Source organism: Equus quagga, chromosome 5 (genome assembly GCF_021613505.1).
Source record: "Equus quagga isolate Etosha38 chromosome 5, UCLA_HA_Equagga_1.0, whole genome shotgun sequence".
Lineage (NCBI taxonomy): Eukaryota > Metazoa > Chordata > Mammalia > Perissodactyla > Equidae > Equus > Equus quagga.
The window spans coordinates 19,897,196-19,921,596 of record NC_060271.1 but is presented as its reverse complement, the minus strand read 5'-3'; the positions used below and the strand labels follow the sequence as shown (position 1 = coordinate 19,921,596).

The window sequence follows — 24,401 nt, the reverse complement described above, 5'->3', positions numbered from 1 at the left end:
CAGCACACCGGGACCGGCCCCCGCGGAGGCCGAGCCCGCCCCCGGGCAGAGTCTGCGCGTCTACTCGGACCTGCACGCCTTCTACTACTCGTGGTACGGTAGCCCGCGGCGCGAGGGCCACTACATTCACTGGGACCACGTCATGGTGCCGCACTGGGACCCCAAGATCTCAGCCAGCTACCCCCGCGGCCGCCATAGCCCCCCCGACGACTTGGGCTCCAGCTTCTACCCGGAGCTCGGGCCCTACAGCTCCCGGGACCCCGACGTGCTGCGGGAGCACATGACCCAGCTCAAGGAAGCCGCCATCGGTGAGTTCCTCCCACCCCCCCGGGCAGCCCTGTCTCCCAGCCTCGCCCTTCTTCGTTCCCACCCCAACTCCCGCTGGTCCTGTCGCTGGGGTTTGGTCCCACTCACCCTTCAGCCTGGCTTCTTACCCCTTCCCTTCTACACTCATTCTTCGCTCACCACGAGGCACCGCCCCCACTTTCTAGTATTCAGACTCTCTCACTTCTGCCTTCTGACTCCCCACAATTCCAGGCCCTTTCATGGGGCGGAGCTGCTGGGAGGGCCAGTGGAAGGCGTTGGTGCCAGAGCTGCCCCAGGTTAGGGACTGCGAGGAGAGGGAGGCAGAGTCTTCATGGCTGTTGGGCTTCTAGGTTTGGGTAAGTGAGGCCTGGGTATCCTGGCCCCGCAGGACGCTGGGGTTCAGAGCAGCGCCTGGGATGACCTCTGCTTTCACACCAGGCACAGGGTAGAGAGGCAGCTCTTTCTGCTTTTGCTGGCTGCAGAACGGAAAGTTTGCCCAAGTTGCATGACCAACCCTGCTCCGTGGGCAGTCTGGGGTCCGGAAGCCTTAAATCAAGTCCTCTGCTTGGAAAGAGGTCCCCGGGAGCCTCCTTTGTATGCAGGCTGCGGGGGTGGGGGGCTCACTTGTTTTGGATTTTTGTCACTGAATTCTGCTGAATTTTATAGTACATTTCGATCTATCTGGAAATGGTTAGTGAGTGGGGGAAAAAATCGAATGCCAGAGACAATGGTAGGAAGTATTCACAGATAAATAACACAGAGGCCATCCCTCAGGGTTTTATAGTCTAGAGGGCAGACTGGAGAAGTGTTATTTCCCACGGAAAGCGTAAGATGACCTCTGCTAGGGCTCTTCTCCCTGCGGAGCCTCAGAGGTGCTCCTGTCCTCCAGAAATAGGGCTGTGGCTTCCAGGTGGGCGTGGCATTGTCCCCCCCCCACCCCCCATTTCCCTTTGTTCTACTACTTGCTGATGGAAGCAGAGCCTGGCTCCTACCCGGCGTTCTCAGGCTCCTTCCCAGCCTGTGCGCTATGGGTCCCACAGCCGCTGCGCTTCAGCACCGCGGGGGTGGACAGCTCCGGGGCGCAGGCTCTGGGATCTGATCGCGGGGAGTGGACCTGTCAGGAGCCTCGCTCAAGGTTTCGGTCAGAAACCATTCGCAGCTGGAGATGGTTTGTAAGGAAACAAATCTCTGTTGTGGGGGTACTGTGTCTCTGAAATAGCCTCTGTCTTGTGTCTCAGGCGTCCTGGTCCTTTCCTGGTACCCACCTGGCATGGCTGATGACAACGGGGAACCCTCAGATGACCTGGTGCCCGCCATTCTGGACACCGCCCATCAGTACAACATCCAGGTGAGTCTCCAAGAAGAGGTCAGGTGCTCTCTGGCCCATTCTGGAGATTTCCACTGCTCTGCTCACCGGGATAGTGCCTCTACCAAAGTTCTTGGCATTAGCCCAGGTATGGCACATGTGGTGTTGGGATGGGGTTCTAATAAATAGTGTGTATGTTACTCTTATTTTCTGGAATTCTGAAAAAAATATTGCAAAAATGAAATATAGGAGAAATGGGGGACTAAATAAATATCATGATGCTAGAGGTTAGGTTGGAGACCCTGACCCTGGGTAGAGGGCAGGCAAGGGCAGAATGGGCCCACAAACTGAACTCCAGCCTCAGCTCCCTGGTGCGAGGCAGGGTTGGGCCCCCAGGAGTAGAACACAATATGTGTTCTCGGCAGGCAGTCTCACTTTCAGGAGGAATGACGGAGCTGAGAAAGCATGTCCAGCTATTTTCCCCAAACGTACCAATCAAATAAGTCATTCCCCTCTCTCGTGGCAAAGGAAGAAAAATGAAGGAGAGGAGCCCCGCTCCTTTTTCCATGCCCATCACCGACAAGTGTCACAGACCAGAGCACATTTTCCCTTCGCCACAGCTTCAGTATATGTCTCCCCATGGTTTCAGGCAGCTAGTGCCAATGCCTTGGACCTGACATGTAAGCTGAAACCTGTTAGCCATCCTGCAAGAGCCCATCAGGATGATTCCCAGATGCCCTGCTGTGGGAGGTGGGCAAACTCTTCGCGCCTCTTGTTTTGGTCCTGAGGGCTGTGGCTGCTTTTCTCTCTATTGTGCCCCCGCCGCCAGGCTGTCTCCTGAACTCAGCCTCTTCTCCAGGCTAGAGCACGAGCCTTATAGGTTGTGGCCCCTGGAGAGAGCCTCACCTGACCAATATCTCCTCTGTTTGTGGCAGGTGGCTTTCCACATCCAACCCTACAAGGGCCGGGATGACATCACTCTGCATGACAACATCAAGTACATCATTGACACGTAAGCTGCTCTGGGGCTTGGATTTTGGTGGGGATCAAAATGAGAATAGAAGGTTTAGAGGGGCAGGTCAAGAGACACAAGGGCTGAACGCCTGTGTCCTCAGCAGCTACTTTATAGTAAGAGAGTACTGGGTGTGGAGTCAGCTACCTGGGTCTGAATTCTGGTTCTGCAGCCCCCAATCTGTGATCAGAGGCAAGCCTCTTAACCTTCGAGTCTTATGAGAGTTACATGAGTTAATATATATGAAAGTGGCTTGTACAGTGCTTGCACATACCATTCATTCATTCAAAACAACACTGATTGCATACCTTCAGGTATCCAGGCACTGTCCTGAGTCCCAGTTGTACAGTAATGGGTAGGACTAGCAAAGTTTACATTCTAGTGTGTGTTGGCGGTGCAGTGGAGCAGACAGTAGTTGCACACAAAAAGTCAAAGGGTGATCTATACTATGAAAAAGTAATAATAAAGAATAGAGTGTTGTGTTCGAGTGTGCCTGAGAAACTACATTAGAATGAGTGGTCACGTGAGCCTCTCCGAGGAGATGACCTGTGAGCTAACACCTGAATGAAGAGTCCGCTCTGCAAAATGCTGGGCAGGCAGAAAATTCCAGGCAGAGGGCTATCAGATCCAAAGGCCAGGTGAGGGGACAAGCTTGACAGCAGACTAGAAAGGCCAGGGTAGCTGGAGTAGAGAAACAGATAGGGCAATAGCAGGAATGGAGATGGGCAGGGCCGGATCCAGTAGCTGGGGCCCGCAGGTCTTGGTAAGGAGCAATCAGACCTGATTTACACTTTAAAAAGAGAATGGATTACAGGGAGGCAGGAGTGGGAGCCTGGAGGCCAGTTAGGGGGCGGCTGCTGCCCTCCAGATGAAAGATGGCAGTGGCTTGGCCGAGGGCAGGGAAGTGAGGCTTGAATAAAGGAATGACGAGCCTGGGGAGAGGAGGGAGGGAACTAGCTTCTTGCTAAGAGGCACAATGAATCCAACTCTGGAGACTGGCTGGATCCAAAACTGTGCTTGGGCATCAGGAAAGAGCTCATCCATGGCTGGCGCCATAACTGTGCTGGCTTCTCCCATCTTAGGCTGCCAGCTCAGGCTCTTCTTCCTCCCGCTCCTCAGGTATGGCTCCCATGGTGCATTTTACCGCTACAAGAACAGCATGGGCAAGAGCCTCCCACTCTTTTATATCTACGACTCATACCTGACGTCCCCTGAGGCCTGGGCCCACCTCCTGACACCAAACGGGCCCCACTCAATCCGCAACACCCCCTATGATGGGGTCTTCATTGCACTGCTGGTGGAGGAGGGCCACACCCATGACATCCTGGCTGCCGGATTTGATGGTATGTACACCTACTTTGCCTCCAATGGTTTCTCCTTCGGCTCCTCCCATCAGAACTGGAAAGCTGTGAAGAACTTTTGCGACGCCAACAACCTCATGTTCATTCCCAGCGTGGGGCCTGGCTACATTGACACCAGCATCCGGCCCTGGAACAACCACAATACGCGGAACAGGGTCAATGGCAAGTACTATGAGACAGCCCTGCAGGCAGCCCTCACGGTGAGGCCTGAGATTGTCTCCATCACCTCTTTCAATGAGTGGCATGAGGGCACCCAGATTGAGAAGGCCATTCCCAAGAAGACACCAACTCGTCTGTATTTGGACTACCTGCCTCATCAGCCCAGCCTGTACCTGGAGCTGACTCGCCGCTGGGCGGAGCACTTCATCAAAGAGAAGGAGCAGTGGCTGATGTGAGGGGCCTACAAACAGGGGCACGAGGTGCTGATGTCCCAGCCTCACTGGAAGATGTCACCACGTGGGGCTCAGCTGAGGTGGTAGGCACTTGCTTGTCTCCAAGTCAGCAGCTGGGTGCTTCTGGGTAGGCCATCAAGCCTGGGCCCATGTAGAACAGAGCCCGTCCACAGGCAAGTGGTGCTGGGGTGTTCTGTGAGTGACGGGAAACTAGGCGGTGTTCCTGAGAGGGAACCGTAGAGGCTGGCAGGTGACGGGACCTAGCCCAGGGCGGCTCCACATCCTGTCAGAACACTTTAAAATAATCCCTTCCGGCTTTGAGCTCAGCAGGCTGGTGTTGTGTAGGGGAGGCGCCAAGTCACTGCTCTTCTGGGCTAGCATGCACCCTGCTCCCTTCTGCCAGCCTGCGTTGTCTCTCCAGGCCTCCTTCCCACATCATGTTTTCTCCAAGTTAGGGCACCATATCTGAGACTTTCTAAAAGGGAAGTTCTCTCCCTAGTAGATTCCTGAACCCAATTATCAGGAAATATCCTGAGCATTCACACACGCATTCAACACATACTAACCGAGCACCTCCTCCGTGCTGGGTGCTGGGGCAACACTTGACCAGGACTGGCTCGTCTCCCTGAAGCTTACGGGATCCAGCTTTCCTCATTTGGGGTGGCCTTGTAGCTAGGGCCTGAGCACAGCTGGAAGTTCTTCCTTTTTGCAGTTTTACCCAGTGCTGGGAGCTGTTCTTTTTCTTCTAAGCAAATACCTCTGTGCTGCAGAGCCTGCGTTCCCCCAGATGAACGGTTACCTCCAGGGAGAGGACTAGGACACCCCCCTTTCGCTGCCTGAGCCGAATGAGGCCCACTCACCAGAGCCACTGTCAGTGCTACTGTCATTTGTATGAATTATGACGTGGTATTCGCAAGTAAGCATTCCTTTTGCTCTCTCAGTTCAAGTCTCACCCCTCAGTAAGATTCTGTGACAAACCGACACGTGGGATGGGCGGGCTACAGTGTTAGCACAACGAAGAGTGAGTTTGCTTAAGAAATCAGTAGTTTAAACGAGATTTCTAGAGGGAACGGTAAACAACCACTGCTTATTTACACATAAACTAATATGCTAATTGCAGGGCCTTCAAAGCAGGCCCCGGGACACCTTCTTGGCAAGATTCTTAGGGTCTACTTGAAGATATGTGCACTGGAAACCAGTGTATTGCAAAGTTTATGGGCTCAAGGGTGAATCCCAATTCTGAGAACTGGGGTGCAACGAAGTGGGGGAGAAGTGGGCCCCACTGGTTACAAGGCCTCCCAGCTCCAGTTATGTAACTGGTACGAAACGCCACCGATGGATGGGGCAGGCCTAGTGGCCTTGCTTGTGACATAGCTGGGGAAACCAAGGCGGGCAGGGACAGTGAAAAGGGCTGGATGGTGACCTGTAGGCATTACAGAAGGGAGCAACACTCAGGCTTCATTTCACATATACACAATTTGAAAAACACTCCAAGTATGGCAAAGCTGGGGGCTGGGCAGCAATTCGCACACACTGCTGATGGCGATGCACCAGGGTCGGTTCTTTTGAAGGCTAATCTGTATCAAAAGCCATAAAAATGTTCATACACTTTGACCCAGTAATCCTACCCTGAAGAAATAACTCAAAAGAAGAAAAATAAACCATTTGCAAAGATGTTTAATAGCAGCATTATTTTCTATTAAAGAAAACCAAAAGTCAAATGCCCAACAATAGTTCTATTTAACACTTGGTATACATATGAATAAAGATAAAGGCTGCTGAGTAGACACTGGATTTAAATAAAGGTGTCATAGGTACAATTTGCCATAATTTATTTTATGAATAAATAACAAAAAAGTCCCTGGCTGAAACGGGTAGTAGAGATTTGTTTGCCAATATTCTTTAATTTGGACCCCCTACCCCCAGCCCTTGCCAACTGAGCTGACTTCCCACCATCAGACCAAAATGTTGACTCTCTCGGCCAGGCAATTACAGCACACACACCAGCAGCCCCTGGTTCAGAGGAAACAGCGTTCGGCCTGTGGCTCTACAATCTTCATTCTCACCTGGTTCCAGCTCCAGGAGCACAAACTCGCGCCTTTGGTCACTTGAGACTTAAACAGCACCAGCTGGTGCTCTAGCTGATTTGGACCTTAAATACCACCACCCACCAGAGAGGAGGCTCCCACTACATTCCAAATCTGTTATTGAAATTATTTTTCAAAAATTAAAAAAAAAAAAAGAAGAAACGACTTATCAGAACAAGGCCATCTTAGGAATGTTCTTAAAGTCTCTAGTCAGCTTTTGGCTGATACGTGAAATTACAAATAATAAATATAACCTCCTCTACCAGGTGTGAGGCTACACTGGCAGCTCCTGGGACCTGGTCTACAGCGTTGAGAAAGACACATTGCCTTGAAGGGTCAGACTAATGACCTTGCAGCCCCAGTGGCCTCTGCAAATGAGGCCTTGCCAGCCACCAGCGGACAGACACACAGTGTCCAGCACCAGTCCTTGGGCCCCACCTCCTCCCACGTTTCACAAGCAGGATCCGTGTGAAGGGAGCAGCCCGTACTTCTGTTGGAGGATGGCTGTAGTACTTTCCAGGGCACTGAGGAGGAAATGGAGCACAGTTAGAGTTTGACTCCTCAAAGTCTTGAGCCCACCTGAGTCAGGTGACCAGAGAGAGACCTCTAAACACTTGGTCTTAACTATGCTCTGTTCATCAAACCCTTGATGAATCCTTTTGAATCTTGAAAAAGCCAGCAAATATGAGCAAACTCAGTCCCACTCCATCCACCACTTCTCCAAACCTGCCCACCCGCCTCAGGGCAAGATAGGAGTGATCGCCTTTATTCTGTCAAGGCTTTTTTTGCATCTGCCAACCTCCCTCAAATTCTATCCCCATGCCACAGCAAAGAGACTCACCAGCCTGGACGAATGATGCCAAACTTTCCAGGCACAGACAAGTCAACCACAGTTGAGCCGAGGCGACACTCAGGGCTCTGGCCATCCCCAATCGGTCCCCCATCAACGACCAGGGACAGTTGAGGCCAGAGGTCTTGGAACTCCTGAGAAGAGGGAGAGGAAGCGCATGGATGCTACTTCTGGCATTGCAATGATGTCATCCTGCACGCAGGGTTTGTAAGCAAGACAAAGGCCACACGGTTCTAAAACAGGAGGCATCTTCCTCTAAGCAGGGGAAGGAACCTTATTTGTTAAGGTCAGCTGTGCCAAGGACACCGCATTAGCTCCTAGGACACTGAATCTCATGAGGTTTGGAGCTGCCCCAGGTTAGCACCCCAAGTAACACCTATCTTAGAGCTTAAAAAAAAATCCTGCTGTGCCAAGAGGAAATTCCCCACACTGCTTCAGTTGGGAAGCTGTAAGTACAATGACTGGAGTGCCAGATGGGAGTCCAAAGATGTGGGCTCCACTCTGGACTTCCTACCAAATCTCTGTGTGACTGCATACAAGTTAGTTTACCTAAGGCTGTAGAATAAGGGGGCTGAACTAGATGGTCTCTAAGGGTCCCTCTGGCTCTAGCACTATGATCCTGGATCTCAGAGGAACTCTGGATCAGGGTAGGGAGAGGAAAAGAGGGTGCACTCCACAAGTGCATGCCACCAGCACTCAATCCTTGGGCTATGGGAAGGATACTCCCTCCAGAGCTGTGGACTGAACTGTTAACTGAGCTAGAGCGTAGACCACTCCCCCCAGCCCCAGTGAAGACAATGCAGTGGCAGTTAGGCCTGGGAATTTGGGATGGGGGATCATAAATACCAGTTACTGTGTTGGATAGGTCAACTGCTTGCTAAGAGGTAAGAATAACCCTCTTCCCCACTAGCATCCCCTTCCCCACCACCTCGGGCGGAGCCACCAGGACCGAGAAAAGCCTGCAGTCTGAGGATAAGAAGGGATGCTGAGCTCTCACTTTCCAGGGCCCCTGAACCCACTCTCTAGGTCCGGGCATGGAAAACTCTGTCACTTGACTATATTCTACATTTAAATTCAGTACGAAGAAAAACATGTGGTAAGTTCAATTCCTTCGTGTCCTCATTTGGTCTGAGCTATGCAGCTGAGACAGGAATAGGATGATCCTTCGACCTGGCTTGTGGCAGAGGTAAGAGAACAGGATCAGGAGACCCTGGCACAAGTGAATGAACTTTTTGGAGCCTTAACTTTCTGTACAGCACTGTTGTAAAGACTTATCGCCCAACTGTGTTCTCCAAAAACTGCTACCCCCACAAAAAGGGAAGAAATGATTGTATTTATCACAATGTTTCTTATAGGTAAAAAGTTAATAAGAAGGAAACACCAATTCTCCCCCTCGCCTCTCAAACTTTGTAATAAAACCTTTCTGAGATTCTTTAATGTGGATTCCTTCCACCCCGCCTCCCTCACCCCCTGACAACGACGCAGACTTCCCATCATCAGACCCAAAGGGCGACTCTCCTGCTAGGCAATTCCAGCAAACCGTCAACCCCACTGGTTCAAAGGAAAATGTCTGGCCTGGTGACATTTCTGGGGGGAGGACCGGGTAACTCTCACCTCGACATTCAGAGAACTGGCCTGGGAGCTGAGATTGGCACTGGTGAGAGCAAGTGGTCCCCCAAACACCTGGGCCAAGTCCTGCATGAAGGCATGGTCAGGAATCCGGATGCCCACGAGCTATGAGGCAAGGGGAGACGGGGACCATCAGAAAGGCTGGGAGGGGTGGGAGACCGGTCTGGCCTGCATCCTACTGAAAGTCAAATGGCAGGAGCCTGGGGACATGAGAAAATCTGACTCACAGGAGTGAAGGGGTTCAGGTCCTTGTTGAGCTCCTCCGAGCGTTCCATCACCAGGGTCACCGGTCCTGGTAACAGGTCTTTCAGGAGCCCCTCGGGTACTCTCACATGGCAGTACCTGGGAAACAAAGGGGTACAAATCCATCCAAGAATGAAGGGCTACTGCTGGTCCTATTCCACACTTTAGGTAGATCCAAAAAGGGGTTCCTAGGGCCTACAATGGGACCCGTCCTTCTTCCCTCATCACCTAAGAGCTTGAGCAGAAGGCAGGGCTCCAGAGGAGCACCCAGGTTCGGAGCCCACTTGCCCCTGGTCTTCGAGCCTACAATAGCTGCATCGCTTTGGTGCTCCGTGTTTTATTTTTTTCAAGGCACCTCCTATTAAATTAAGCTCCCGACTTTATTGGTTTCCCTCTTTCTTTCTTCCTAATACCGCGGGAGCCTCCCCATTATCACAAAAGCGCCAAGAAAACAAGGACCCTGGCTGCCTCGTTCACTGCTGCGCCCCAGCATCTCGTCCAGCGCCAGCGGACGCTAAGCGCTCAATACACATTTCCAGTTCCGGATTCCTGGGTGAGCCTGGACAAGCCCCTCCCGCGCTCTGCGCCTCAGTCTCCCAAGCCTGTCACCGGAAGCCCCTCCCGCGGTGCCGCCCCCAGCGGGGCCGGGTCGGGGCGGCCTCACCTGTAGACGTCGGCCACGCGGCCCAGGCATACGGCCAGCGGCTTGGCCTCGCTGCGGCCCTTGAGGCGGTACACCGCGCCGAGCGCCGCCGAGCAGCTCGCCGAGCAGGCCAGGCCGTACAGCGTGTCGGTGGGGACAGCCACCACGGCGCCGGCGCGCAGCTCGGCCACGGCGGCCCGCAGCGCCTCGCTCCAGCCGGCGCGCTCCGGGTTTGCGGCCCGCACGGTCCCGCTCCCCGGGAGCCGCAACAGCCGGGCTCCCGGCGCCGCCGGAGCGGGGTTCGGCGGGCGGAGGAGGCGGCCGCTCCGGGCGGAGCCCGGCGGCCCCTCGCTCAGCCCCACGCTGGCAGCCACCGCGGCCCTCAGCCCCCTGCACGGACACGCCGGAGACATCCACCCAGGCCCGCTTCCGGGAGGAAGTGACGCGCACAGTCAGCTTCCGGTCCGGGAGGCTCGGCCCCACCTCCGCGCCGGGCAACTTAAAGGGACCGCGACCCCCAGGAGGATTGAAGGAGACCGGTGGGGACGGGGCGGGGCGCAGCTTTGCGGAGCCTTAGCGCAGCGCTGGGGAGGGGGGGCGGCCGAAAGGGGGGAGGTGGTCGGGCCGCGCAGGCGGAGATGGAATGGGGCCCGGGCTCAGACTGGTCACGGGGGTGAGAGGGGGCCCGTCGGGGACGGGGGGGAAGGGGCTCGGACCCCGCGCAAGCGCCGGCCCTGACCGTCTGTCTCGCTCTCTCCCGGCCAGGGAGGCTGCCGGCGTGGACCGTGGGAAGGCGGGGCTGGGGCTCGGCGGGAGGCCACCCCCGCAGCCGCCCCGGGATGAGCGCGCCCAGCAGCTGCTGGACGCGGTGGAGCAGCGGCAGCGGCAGCTCCTGGACACCATCGCCGCCTGCGAGGAGATGCTGCGGCAGCTGGGCCGCCGGCGCCCGGAGCCGGCTGGTGGCGGGGTCAGTGCCCACCCCGTGCTGGGCCTGGGAGGTGCGGACTACCCAGCGGGTGGACTTGCTAAACCCTAGCTTTCCCTGGAGGGTGGAAGAGTGTCCCCACGGCTTTACCCCTCCCCCGCTTTTCATCTGGGCTAGAGGCTTTGAAAAAGTTAGGTGCTATCCAAATGCCAAGTGGCCATATCCTTGCTGGGCCTAATCTAAGGCCTTTCCTCCCGGCCTCACTTTTTTCCTTTCTGTTCTAACCAGAACGTCTCAGGCAAACCTGGAGCGCCCCCTCAGCCAGCTGTCTCCGCCAGAGGTGGCTTTCCAAAGGATGCTGGCGATGGAGCTGCGGAGCCCTGACCATCCCCGAGCCGGGCGCCCTGACTTCTCTGCCTCCCCGGGGCTGGTGGCTGGACTCTGAACAACTCCCTTGAATAAAGGGGCCAGTCTTCACTGGCAGTGGCTGGTACTTGGCTCTCAGCCTGGGGTGGCAGCTCTGCTAGCAGCCGGGTTCACTCCCACTTCAATCCTGGCTGAAGGCAGTGCTGAGCTTTGAAATGTAGCCAATGAATACCCAGTCTGAATACCCGGATTTGGGCAGACCAGCAGTGCTCGCCAGAGTGGTCTGGCCTGCTTTGGGGGATCCAGTTGGTGTTACATGTCCATTTCATGCTTTGGGGGCTCCCAGCTCCACAAAACACTTTTAGCAGAGCCTTGATTAAAAGGAAACCTGCAGACTCTTCTGGTGACCGACCTTTCCTTTTTGTCCCCTCTCTAAGACTCTGATGGCTGGGGAGGGGGGAAATAGTTGAAAACTGTCAACCATGGGCCGGGTTGGGAAGAAATGCCACAGATACTACCAGATTTAAATAAGCATTTAATTAGGATTTCATTAGTATTTAATATTGCTTTTTCAATTCCAAAAAGTTAAATTTTGACTTCTTAGCAGATATTTTAAAGTACAATATTAAGTTTATACAAAATGAGCAATTAAGCAAACACCATTATTTCACATTCTTCAAAAATACAAATTCATATTTACTCTTTTTTGGGTTTGGAGGTTTCTTCCTTTGGAAGTACTGAACCTGTAACGTTTTCATATCGCTCAGTGGAAGTCTGTTGTTCCCATGTTTCACACTTAAATAAATTTGATAGGCTTTTACATAATCCAAATAAAACTATTTGGGATTTAAAAAAATTGTTACCAAGACCTCTGGCCAATGATAGTGTGTGTCAAAAGAGAAGGCTCTCGTGGGTCTTGCCTTTCCTGGCCAGAAGATCTGAGACAGAGATTCAGCAAAAACCTGTTTCCAGCCACCTTCCCCAAACAGGGACCAGGAGGAGTTCACAGGGAAAAGGAACAGCCACCTTGAACTCCAACCCTCAGCCCACATTCTCCAAAACACAACAAAGGATGTAGACTGTTGAGTCAAAAAGCGCCCCTGGGAGGCCTGAGGACACAGGGGAGAAGAGCAAGAGAGGCTTCTGACTTGGCACCACTAAGAGGATAACGAGGATATTGCAAAAAACACCCCTGGGTTTTGGTGAAAAAAGATTTTATGAAAAGTTTTCCCATAAGAAAGAGAGTAGAAACTGCATTGAGCTGAGAAAGTGACACTACATTATCACCCAATTTTTGGCCCAGCAGCACACCACCAAAAGGGCAGCGTGTTTTAAACTTTGCTTCCAGTAAAAAAGCTTGTACTATGTACACATTGACAGCAAGATCCAGTTTAATTTGGATTTTTCAGTGCAGACTGAGAAGCCCTCTCTTGAACAGGAATAACAGAGAAATGCCAGCTTCCCCAAAAGGCATGAGAAGAAATACGGGACCCTTTCCCTCTCCCGCAAAAATATGCAAGAGGAAAGGCTAGACTGACTACCAATCAGAGATATGCATAATTCAGTTTTGTTGCCCCCCCCTGCCCCAAGTATTAAAGAATGGACAATTTCCGATCTATGTCACAGCAGAAGAATTTGCACACTGGATCTATGGAAATCTTTCTGCTTTGGCTGAAGTATATTTTAAAACTTCTCTCTTCTATTGTAGCCTGAGAATTGAAGATAAAATGGGGTGGGGGAGAACATGAGGGGAGTGAGGGGGAAGGAAGAAAGTTGACAAAGCGAATTATTAACAGCTTGGTTTACTGGATTCAAGGGAGCCTAGAGGGCTTTTTGCTTAAAGAGCCAACAGGCCAGAATGGGGGCAGGATGGAAATAACTCTCTTGCCACCCTGACTACCAACACCTCCCCAAACATACTTTTGATTGGTGGAAAGGTATTCTTTAGCAATATTGTTGCAGTTCCACAAACCTTTAATGGTTTCAGTGACTCTGCAGGAGTCTTTAAGATTAAGGACAACCGATGTGATTAGAAATATAAAAGTCTAGAAGGTGCCAGGTTTCTACCTAGGAACCACCTGTTCCTTCCTCCAGGTATCATTTTGTAATGGTGAAGAGGGGAAAGATGGCAAGGGACCAAGAAATGATGAAAAAGGGCCTCAACAGTCAGCAGAAGAAAACACGACTCGCAGCAATTCTTCAGAGAGCCTGAGGGGGCGCCCTCGGGCACACAGGGAAAGCTTGCATAGATTGAGCAGTTGCTGAGAATGCATAATAGTGTTTCCCTATAGACAGCCTGAGTACAGGGCTGATGAGAGGAAAACCGGGCCAGGCCAGGGCCACATGGGACAACGACCGTCAAGCTACACATATTGCACCAAAGTAAGTGCTTTTCTTTTCACACCTCAATTTAACTTTTTATTCTGAGCAAAAAATAAAACTTTGTGGAAAGTATATATATGTATATATATATACACACAAAAGAAATTGCAGCAATTGGGTTAAAGATAAAATAACCTAAAGTGCTTTTTTATTTTATTATTTCTTTAATATACCAATATGAGGTTCTGCAAACTCGTCCCTCTGGACACATTCAACAATGTACAAAGTCTCTCAGGAACCCCACCCCCGCACCCCGTTATCCCCGTCAGTCCACCGTGTGGACCCTGAAGGTAAAACTCTCTCATCTACTGACTCTCCAGAGCTGGTGAGAAGTCCCTTGCTTCTACCCAGAGAGGCCTTCACACCTTAAGGCTCCTCCTAAGCTTTGTACCATGATCTCCTTCTAAAGGGGCAGGAGGTGGAATTCAATAAATGATACCAGCTCTTGTCACCGAACTAGTGATGCCCCCGTGAGGCTGGCCAGACCCTGCCAGGAAAGGGAGGACCACTTCCCTCAACACCCCACCCACCTGTGGGGGAAGGGCCAAATTCACTAAGGCAGTTTGGCGGTGCCAGCCAACGTTCCCTACCAGCTCCAAGCCCACGAGCTCCCAATCCTGGGGCTGCCCAGCTCCCTGCAAAGGGGCAGATAAGTGGAGGTGCTAACGGGAGCTGGGGGTGAAAATGGTTACGGTTACCATGGGAAGAAAAAGGGCCTGGTGTCACCGCTAGCAGTCGGCAGACCTGCCCTAACCCCACCCTCGGTTCATTCCTGGGCTAGGAAACCACACTCTCCAAGAAGGCTCCTTTGGCTCCACTTTAGCCAGTGGCCTCCCTTCTCCAAGGCCCTGGGCACTGGAGACCAGGCTTACAGAAGGGAGTGGGGAGGGAAAGAGTGCCAGAAGAGGAAGGAAAGGAAAGACTACCCACCCTGTGGAACAGACCTGCTCCTCACAACCACTCACTAGCATTTTAAGCACATTCCTGATTTTTCAAAAGCTGATTGGATCTGACAGTCCCCCTTGTAATCTCAAGTCACCCTCAAAAGGCAGATACTTCAACTAGAAAAATCTGTCAGCCTAAACGCTGTTTTAAGATGCTTCTTTATCACTCCCCATCTCTGGAGGGCAGAAAAGTCACTGACCTGGGTAGGCCCTACACGAGCACAGCCCTGGCTAAGCAGAAAGAAGCAATACTTAAACCACGGCCTTCCCGTGGCCTTCCCTGGGCTCCTGTTTCCCACCTCAGCTCCCAGGGAACCGAAGCCCAGGTAACCCTAGCATGGGTATGTGGGGAGGTCATTCCTGCCCTCTGATATAAGCAAGCTTTGGGGTCCCATTGCACTGCTCTCTCCCAGAAGCTGTAGAGAAAACAGCAAGGGTCCTACCTCAAAGCTTCCCATGGGTGCAAGGCCCAGAGACAGGCAAGGACCACCCATGCTCAGCTGCTGGTTTTCCAGGACTAACCCACTGTGGTAATACAAGATTCCTCTTGCCTTATCAACTTCTGCTGAGGTCAGTGGTCCCCAGAGGGGAGTGTAGAAGGTCAGAAAGAAATCAATTCTCCTGATGAGACTCCTGGAGTGAAAACCGCCAGCTGCTTATGCTTAAGGCCATTTCTCCTCGTGGCAGGAGCAACATTTACTGCCACTGCCCTCTTGTCCAAGTCTGTCCCAAACATCCTGTCAGCGGCAGAGCCTGGCTCCCAGGTAAACGATCTGCTCTGGATACTGTCTTGGCTGGTCCTGAGTAATGGCTCAGAGAACAGGAGTGTGACAAATGCAGATCTCTGTACATAAGGGAGTGGAAAAGGTACGCAAAATGATGGCTGCTTTCTGCCTGACCTGGTCGACTCAGAAGAACAGCCCCGCCTGTGGCAGCCTGCTCCTCGCTCAAGGCAGGCAAGCACTCCTCGGGGCAGAGGCTAGAACCCTGGGCCATGCCTAGCTTCTGAGCTCAGGGAGTCTGGGGAGCATGCGGGACCACGTTAACAGAGCCAGTTGAGAGAAACTTTCCATTTTAGTGTGGACTGTAGTTTATGTTTTATTTTAAGAGGCCATGACTTGGAGCCAAAGGCAGACAGATGGATACAAATCTATACACAGATCAAAAAGAAAATCTTTTTCCCTATAACACAACTTAATGAAACATTCCAAATGAGATAACTTATTGCAACATTTCAGGCTTTTTGGTGGAAAGGGAATTTTTTGTTTTGTTTTACCCTGAGTAGAAGATCATCGTTTTGTGTTTTTTGTTTGTTTTTTTGTTTTTGTTTAGCAATCAAATGACTAAGCTGAGCAAGTCATATCCTTCTTTGCACTGTACTAGGCTGTATGCAAAATCCAGAGGGTGAGAGGCGGAGATGGGAGGGGGCAGCCAGAAGCCTGCTGAAGCCTGAACCAGCACACTCGGCCTGCCAAGGACACGCACCTTAAAAAAACTCCCTTAAAGCCGCACCTTCTCCCGAGAAGCAAAATGCAGCTCTCTTGCTCTAAGGAAGGAAACACCATTAAGGAAGGCAGACCACCGCCCAGCAACTGGTCACAAGCCACCTGTCTGCTCTAGTACAAAACAGGGACGTTCCCCAAGAATTCACTGCAACCTGCAAGCCCCAGCGACCAACCGAGAGAGAAAGAACCAGGAAGGCGAAGACTGTGATCGTGTCGCCAGAGCCTGCTCTGCACACCCGTCATCCACAGCTAGCAGTCAGCAACCCGCCGAGGGCCCCTGCAGAGCCGGATCATCCCCACAGCCTCGGGCCAGGCTTTTAGCTGCCGGATGACCCTGCCTAGTCACACTGAGCTCCACCGACACCAAGCGCAACAACAGAACCATCTTACCCAATCCCTGTACAGCTCATGGGGTCCGAACTGCCTTTGCCACTTCCCTCTCCAATGGAGCGAGGTCTGGCCTTCCGAACAAGCTTCAGCCTCACACTCAAAAGACTCACGGGGAGGAGCAACACCCAACACACTGAAATCTACTGCCCAAACCACAAAGCCCCCACTGCAAGTGTTGGGCAGCATCAGATTGATGGAAACCACACCCTTTCATTTAGAATTTTTATGCATACGAGTAACCTTAATTTCCAAGTTCACATGACAATAAGCAAAAGTGACATACAGTGCAGCCAAACAGTTCATTTATAACTTAGCTTTTTTTTTCTGTTTTGTTGGTTTTTTTTTTCCTCAAAGATCAGTTCCTTAAAATGGATGCTCCTGGGATATGAATAAAGAAAATACGGCTGAAAGGTGAGGATTTCAACAGCAGGTTTCTTCATCCTTCAAACTGCTGACCCCGAGATGGGAGGCCCCGCACCTGACCCTGCTACCGGGCCTCTTCGCCCGGAGGTGAGCACACAGGCCTTCACTTGGAGAAGCTGCTGGTCAGGCCCATCTCCTCCTCCCCCCGCAGCAGTGCTTCAATGGGAGTCAGAGGGGACGGGGTGTCCAGGCTCTGGAGGGACAGAAACTCTGACATATCCATGGCACTTAACGTTTCTGTCTGAGGGGCTGAAGGAGTCTCTGCTTGTCTGCTTTGCTCACAGGAAGAAGGTATGGTGGAGGAGGATGACAGAGGGACGGGAGGTGGGGAGAAAGTCTGAGGCGGCAGCTTCGGGCTGGGCCCATCAGGAGGCTGGGGGCTTGGCTCTGGAGGAAGTGGGGAAGAACAGCCCTTTCTCCTGCCGGCCGCCCGCTCCTTGGCAGAGTCCCGGCACGCACACTGACACTGACACGCCTCCTCTTGTTTGATGATGATCACAGGAAGACTGAGGCCAATCTGCTGGACAGAGCTCCCTATGAGAGAGGCGAGAGAGACTGCTCTTCAAGTAGCCAGCCGCAGGGAAGGGGCAGGAGGGGCGGGGATACAGGTTGGTGAGAGCTGAGTGCCATGGGGGCAGGAACCGTGGGAAGGGGTGGACGCCACGCTCTGCGATTTGTCCCGCTTTAACTTGGACCATGTTCTTCCTCAGGAGGCCTCTGACACTGCCCATCCCCTCCAAGACAAGGTCCCTCTTCCTTCGAAAGCCACACGTGCTGTCTGGACACACCCTGTATTTCCAGCCATTCTCCTGGGCACCCTCCATGCCAGCCACGGAGGACACCTCCCTTTTCTCACACGTTCTTCATACCTCTGGGCCTATGGGCTCTTCCTTCTGCCTCAACTCCCCTGACAGGGCTGCTCTTCTGGAGAGCTTACTCTCATCTCTCAAGACCTAGCTCATGCGCCTCTCCCCCCTGATGCCTCCACGGAGTGTTTCCAGCAGGCTTATACCAAGGGCTAGGCTGAGGGCTGGCAGCACATGAGCCTCCTGGCACATGCCCAGAGCTACTGAGAGGTACTCACACCTTTCTCCATACTGTACGGGACCTCGTCAGTTCTGCCTACCCGAGAGACTCTGAGCTCCTTTAGGACATCCCACTCATCTTTATAGGCCCAGTCTCGGACACACAGCAGATGTGGGTAAATCTCCTTTTACAAGCCAGCCTCGCGTGCACGCGCATTCTGTGTGTGTGTGTATGTGTGCTGTGCATATGCACACTCTGAATTCAAACAGGCTTTGTGTGTCTCAAAAATAGCTAGAGACCAAGGGGCAGGAGAACAGAGAGGGAGTCACAGGCCTCAGGACTAGTGCTTTGGGACTGCCACAAACTCACTTATGACTTTGGGGAGGCGTTTAATCTTTCAGGGCCCCAGTTTCTTAATCTCTAAAATAAAGAGCTTGAAAAAAAGGACCTTTTAGCTCTACAGGAATCTCTGGCCTAGATGCTATTTCTTCATTACTGTAATTAGAAAAGAGTCCAGTGAATTAACAGCTGCGCTCTTCAGCATTAACTGTGATTCAAACTTTTTTCTGGCTACAGTGAAAAGCTATATCGGAAAGGGAAAGAACCATCATAAGAGTCTGCCCTTATCCGCGGTTCCACTGTCCGTGGTTTCGGTTACCAGCGGTCAGCCACAGTCCGGAAGCAGACGACCCTCCTTCCGATGCCCAGTCACGCTACGTCACAATGCCTACATCATTCCCTCCCTTCATCTCATCACTAGGAATCTGATCATCTCACATTATCACAAGGAGGAGAGTGAGTACAGTACAGAACACATTTTGAGAGAAACCACATTCACATAACTCTTATTATAGTATATTGCTATAATTGCTCTATTGTATTATTAGTTATTGTTATTAATCGCTTACTGTGCCTAATGTATAAATTAAACTTTATCATAGGGATGTACATATAGGAAAAAACATAGTATATTTAGGGTTCAGTACTAGCCACGGTCTCAGGCATCCACTGGGGCTCTTGGAATGTATCCCCCGCACATAAGGGGGGACCACTGTAGCAGTTAAAGAATGTTAAATGTGGTATTTATGCCATAAGTACACTAACTTCCAATAGTTGTGAGACTATGAAATACTTTAATAAATAAACAAGACAATGTGACAAATTAATTTTAAAGTTTTAAAAACTGGGGCAAAGCAACAATTAACTGTGCCTCAAGGGGCCCAGAGAGTCGACGTTCTTTTAAAGCTAACACAGAATTACATACCTGTGCTACTGGCTACTGGTACTGCAGTGGTAAAAAACACCTTCTCAACTTTAGATGCTTGCTGCTGGAAAAAAACACACACATTTATGGCCACGGTCGCATGGCGGATCTCCAAGGACCTGAAGCTGCCCCGGTTAGACTGGTCACCCAAGAGGACAGAAAACCCTCAGTGTTCGGGGATTTTTGCACTGAGGGATGTTTTGTTTGTGCTCTGACATGAGGTCACCGCGCTGTTTGACATTCAGTGCTGACAATGTAGCCAGCTATGTCCCCTGCTACTTGGCTGTCTCCCAGCTGCCTAATCCAGTGGCTTCTGTGTGCCCAAAGGCTCCTCCAAGGTTGCCTTTCTCAAGCCGATGGTCTTCTCGGGGGAAGCCCCAGGGCTGCCCTCCCCTCTAAGTTCTGCACTCCCACGCCACTCCCCAACTCCCCTGCCTTCTGTGAGGCTGGAAAGTTCTTTTTTCCCCTCAAGGATTAAGCTCCAGGCTAAGGACAGGCCGGGACTCCCCCTCACAGGCAGCACTGTGAAGGCCCTGGGCAGCATGCTGTCGGCTGCACTGGGGAGCTGTTCTGGGAGGGGCCCTGGACTCAACCACACCTGCATCCGAGTCCAAGCTCTGCTGCATATTAGTTGTTGAGGTCAGGCAAGTGCTTTAACCTCGTAAAGTATCGGCTTCCTCGTCTGTAAAAACGGGGATGATAACCAAAGGACCTCCGGAGGAGCCCTGAGAGAGTACAAGGAGATGATGCATGTGGGGCCCCGAGCGCGTGGTGAGCCCTCAACATACATGAGCTGTTAGTATCATTACTAAGGAGGACTGTAAAGTCACGCTCAGAAATCAGCCCTTTTAGTGTATTTGCTATTAAATTGAAAGGGTTTCGGCTTTCTTCAAGTCTTATCTTAAAAAGGGCTTTGTCTTTTATCCCTTTAAGGGAACAAAAAAGTCCCTCTAAGATGAGTCTAGGAGGAACGTGAAAGCTTCTGGCTAAGTTATAGGAGATGAGACTAAAGAATAATGATGGAGAAATGAGATGCATATTTAAATACATGAAAACGAATGGCATGGAAAAGGAATGCTACTTGTTCCACGCAGCTCCCCAGGGCAGATGCAGAACAAAATGGTACCAACTACACGGAGGCACATTGGGTCCTCATGCTGGGAAGACCTCTCCAGTGACTCCAGCCGTCTGCAAATGGAACGCGGCTGCCTCCAGAGCCAGCTGGCGCCCCGCGTATGGAGTGTGAGTGCCCTGACATTAGCTCTAACGTTTAGCCCGACACCACCTTTCCATTTGATAGTGTCATATATGTGCCCAGACACTCTCCGACTTAGTCCTTCCTCTTCTCCATCTAATTCCGACTCAAACCTTAAGTCTCTCCTGGCCTGTATGGCCACCCAACAAGCCCTTATCTGGCAGCACAATGGAGCAGTCAAGAGCAGAGGCTCTGGGGTCCATCTGCCTATGCTCAAATCCCAGCTGTGCTACTTAGAGCTGTGTGACCTTGGGCTACTCACTTAACTTCTCTGGGCCTCAGCTCTCCATTGGTAAAATCATACCTACTCTTAAGATTGTTGTGATTAGAGTAATGCATTAAAAAATGCTCAGCACAGTGGGTGATATCTAGAGATACAGACACACAGAGGTAGTAAAAAGACCAGCGGTCGCTAGGGAGGAGAGGGCAGGGGGAAGGGATAAGTGAAGTGCAGGGGACTCTTAGGGTGGTGAAGCTATCCTGGATACGGTAATGGTAGACACGTGCCTTCATGCATCTGTCAAACCCACAGAGCCATAGCACACAGAGTGGGCCGGATATCAACTACGGACTTCAGTCAATAATAATGCACCAAACGTGATTCATCAATAATAATAAATGTACCACACGGATGCAAGAGGTTAATAATAGGGGAAATGGGGGGGCGGGTGCAGAGTGTAGGGCAGTTCTCTGTACTATCTGTTCGATAAAATGTAAAAAAATGTAGTCTAAAGATGATGTACCTAAGGTAATGAGCGGCACACGTTAGATCCCCAATTGTCAAAAGTGCTTAGTTAGCACAGTGGACCCTAAACAGAGTAAGGGCTCAGGAAATCACAGCTGCTGTTATTTTTTTACTAGTGTTTTTATTATTATTTGGCACTTTACGTATTGGATGTATTAACTTTCTTTTAGGCATTTTAGCCACTTTAACTAGAAAGTAAGTTTTTGTGAAAAAGAGATCCTGCTTTTCACTTTCTGTATCCCGAGAGTATACCCCGGGGTATCTGGTCAATATCAGGCCCTCGAAAGATATTTAACTGAATGACCAAGTCATCAAGACCAAGCGCTTCTGTGGAAAATGGCTCTGTGGGGGGCTCTGGGAGCACAGACTATTTCTCTGACTTGGCCACTGCTGGCTGCTCCATCTGACAGGGTCATGTCAGTCCCTCACATCAGTGTGACTCTGCCTTGGGGAAGAACCGCTTTCCTGAAACGTTCTTGGGCCTCTGGAGTCTGTGACAGCGCTCCTGTCCTCAAGGATGAGATTAAACTGCAGACGGAATAGCTGTTCAAGTGCCCGCTGCTCGGTAAACCTGAAGGTTGTTTCTCTGCCTCCCTACCGTAGGTGTCAACCACAGCATTCCCTGGGTTTAGACCACTAGATTATGGGGAAAATGACTAAGACATAGAATTACATGTTTCTGGACAGATATGATAGCCATTTTCCTTTTTGAAGTAAAAGCCTCTGTACATGTCACCTATGTAAATACAGTTCCCCCACTGGATCCATTTCTACGTAATACTTACAATTTGTTCTTGGTTTTGCGGTGAACTCGTGGCGCCATTCAATATCCACTGTAAGTTCTGTTCTCCCATGACTAGGCTGGACTGCAGGATAGCCGTGTTGGGAGTCGGGGTGATGGTTATAGTGGGATTATTCGTTAGGACAGAGTTGGCACCCAGGGGCAGAGTCTGGACCATGGCTGGCAGGGGCTCAGTAGTACTTTGTGGTTGGGGTGGTGCTGCCACGGCTGACGCCACTGCCGCTGCTGATGCAGAAGCCCCAGCAACAACAGAAAGTCCCGGGACGATAGGTTGCGGTGCCTGAGGGTGCGGAAGAAACTCTTGATGATTAGGAGCAAACTGTGTGCTGTGGAGAACAGGCACTTCTGGAGGTTGTAAGAGAGCAGGGGGGTTGCCAAATGCAGCTTGCTGGGAACCAGTTCCTAAGGAGGGAGCCGGCGGAGCAGTAGACGGTGCTGAGGCTGGTAGTAGAGGCTGGGGTGGCTCGGAGATGCCAGGCTGCAGTACAAGTGGAAGAGATAAAGATGCTGAATTTCCTGTGGATGGTGGAACATCACTGACTGACTCTGCATCACCATTAAAACTTTCAATCAAGGCAGCTGGTAAGAAAAAGAAATAGAAATATATATACATATCCCAAGCCTTATATGAGCCACAAAAACACAGTCATTATGGGCTAAACCAAGGACATCTGACATCTGTGAGAGCCAATCCTTCACTGCTAGAAGGCTGGCTTTCTGCTTTTCATTTAACGACCCCTCTGGGCAAAGTACCAGGCGTCACCATCAACCTCACTTTCTACATGTGAAGAGCTAGTCTAGGTCTGACCATAAAAACATGTGCCCTAAGGCTTGTCTGAAAAAGAGACTAGACATCCCTTTTCGGCATGACCAGTGAACACACTTTCTGACTACTGTGAAGCTTCAGCGACAGATTTTCATTCAAACACAGCATGATCCATGCATCTGACGCTGTCTGTGGATCCTCCCCACTCATGAACAGGGAATCACAGCAGAAGGAGACAGAGCTCACGACAGCACTCATTTTTTAAAGCCAACAAGAGCTTTTGGGAAAAGAGACCCCTTCTGGGCAAAGTAGACCCTCAAGTGGACTCTTGTTGAGGGAAGTGGGGAAAAAGATGACACTGAACTGCTAGGCGCCTACTTTCCTGACCTCTCGCTGAAAGGACACTTCACTCAAAGGAATGGAAATAACATCTTGCCGTGTCCCTCGTTCAGCACGTCCACAAGTGTGAATTCCCTTCCCCAGTGCTGAGAGTTGAGCAGGAAGAGTCCGGGTAACACACCTGTCTGTTGCGGATCTTCCTGAATGGCTGCGTCATCTGAATTCTGGAACATGGATTCAAAGATGATTGCTGGTGAGAGTGTGCTGAGATCCTGGCCCTGCGTCTGAAGGACAGAGACAGAGACAGAGATGGGAGATGCTTCATGCTAAGGCAATCCTTCACCATGAGAACACAGTCAGAGCAACAGAACTAGAATGATCTTTTGATATGCTTCTTGTTTCTAACTTCTCCTTTTCCAAGGTGATGTATATTTATTTCCCTAAACCTCAGACACTGAAGGTTTGGGTCCTCAAATACTCTAAAAAGGAGCCAGCAAACTGTGACTTGTTTTTGTAAGTAAAGCTTTAAAGGAACAGAGGCAAGCTTGTTTACTTTCTGTCTATGCTGCCTCCGCGGCTATAACGGTAGAGTTGAGGAGTTGTGACAGACACCGTATGGTCCGCAGAGCCAAAAATACTTACTCTCTGGCCCTTTCCAAAAACTACTTTGCCAACCCCTACTCTAAATACCAAATCTTACATAAAAATGGGATTGTATAATATCCATTACCAGCGACTTCCTTTTCTCATGTAATAATAATATATTGTGAATATCTTTCAAGGTCATAACAGACCATCTATGATATTCTAATATGTATACATGGTAACAAATCAAACAATAGAAGGAAACTTATAATGACAGACAATAGTGATCACCTTATACTCATTACCATCTGTCATTGCAAATTTCTTTGTAACTTAAAATTAAGAAAAAGTCAGAGGCACTTAAAAAAAAAGATAAAATGTGGGGCTGGCCCAGTGGTGCAGTGGTTAAGTTTGCACGCTCCACTTTGGTGGCCTGGGGTTCACGGGTTCGGATCCCAGTGTGGACCTACACAGCACTCATCAGGCATGCTGTGGCAGCATCCCACATATAAAATAGAGAAAGACTGGCACAGACATTAGCTCAGGGCCAATCTTCCTCAAGCAAAAAGAGGAAGACTGGCAAGAGATGTTAGCTCGGGGCCAAACTTCCTCACACACACACAAAAATAAGATAAAATGTGAAAGCAAAACAAAACACATAATGCCCTGAGGGTCTGACTCCCAATAGGCACCAAATGAAATGAGCACCCCCAGGCTCCCCTTGAGATGAGGGGAAGGGAAGAACAGCGGTTCTTTTCTCTGCAGTCCACCTCCAGTTCCACATTGTGTAGGGCGAGAGTGACAAAGGCAGCCGCCTCCAGGGGTCCAGGCAAGTAACAGAAATAAAGGAAGCAA

At 51.0% G+C, this 24,401-nt stretch overlaps 4 protein-coding genes across 6 annotated transcripts in view; 2 read left to right on the top strand and 2 right to left on the bottom strand.

Annotated features, from left to right (window-relative positions):
* The window catches only part of MANEAL (mannosidase endo-alpha like), a 7,257-nt gene extending 626 nt beyond the window's left edge, over positions 1–6,631 (top strand). The window contains exons 2-5 of the mRNA XM_046660035.1: positions 1–308; positions 1,545–1,654; positions 2,548–2,624; positions 3,744–6,631. The exon at positions 1–308 is cut by the window's left edge and continues 6 nt beyond it. Coding sequence (XP_046515991.1) covers positions 1–308; positions 1,545–1,654; positions 2,548–2,624; positions 3,744–4,380 — 1,132 coding nt within the window. The 3' untranslated portion in view covers positions 4,381–6,631. The remainder of the gene's footprint in view (positions 309–1,544; positions 1,655–2,547; positions 2,625–3,743) is intronic.
* On the bottom strand, positions 6,037–10,365 carry YRDC (yrdC N6-threonylcarbamoyltransferase domain containing). Its single transcript, XM_046660033.1, has 5 exons — positions 9,851–10,365; positions 9,171–9,285; positions 8,929–9,048; positions 7,306–7,448; positions 6,037–6,988 (listed from the first exon to the last, which is right to left on the bottom strand). The coding sequence occupies exons 1-5, from the start codon at positions 10,240–10,242 to the stop codon at positions 6,916–6,918; spliced, it is 843 nt and encodes a 280-aa protein (XP_046515989.1). The 5' UTR covers positions 10,243–10,365; the 3' UTR covers positions 6,037–6,915.
* A 17-nt stretch (positions 10,366–10,382) lies between these two features.
* On the top strand, positions 10,383–11,520 carry C5H1orf122 (chromosome 5 C1orf122 homolog). The gene is made up of 3 exons (XM_046660034.1): positions 10,383–10,502; positions 10,595–10,796; positions 11,043–11,520. Exons 1-3 carry the CDS (start codon positions 10,468–10,470, stop codon positions 11,136–11,138), a joined length of 333 nt encoding a protein of 110 aa, XP_046515990.1. The 5' UTR covers positions 10,383–10,467; the 3' UTR covers positions 11,139–11,520.
* A 5,029-nt stretch (positions 11,521–16,549) lies between these two features.
* MTF1 (metal regulatory transcription factor 1) overlaps positions 16,550–24,401 on the bottom strand; it is a 35,105-nt gene continuing 27,253 nt past the window's right edge. For 2 of the 3 annotated variants that reach the window (XM_046660030.1, XM_046660032.1), the window contains exons 8-11: positions 23,143–23,245; positions 21,840–22,435; positions 19,055–19,118; positions 16,550–17,298 (exon numbers count right to left, since the gene is read on the bottom strand). In XM_046660030.1, the coding sequence (XP_046515986.1) occupies positions 16,868–17,298; positions 19,055–19,118; positions 21,840–22,435; positions 23,143–23,245 (1,194 nt within the window). In that variant the 3' untranslated portion in view covers positions 16,550–16,867. The remainder of the gene's footprint in view (positions 17,299–19,054; positions 19,119–21,839; positions 22,436–23,142; positions 23,246–24,401) is intronic. The other variant, XM_046660031.1, reaches the window with a different exon arrangement.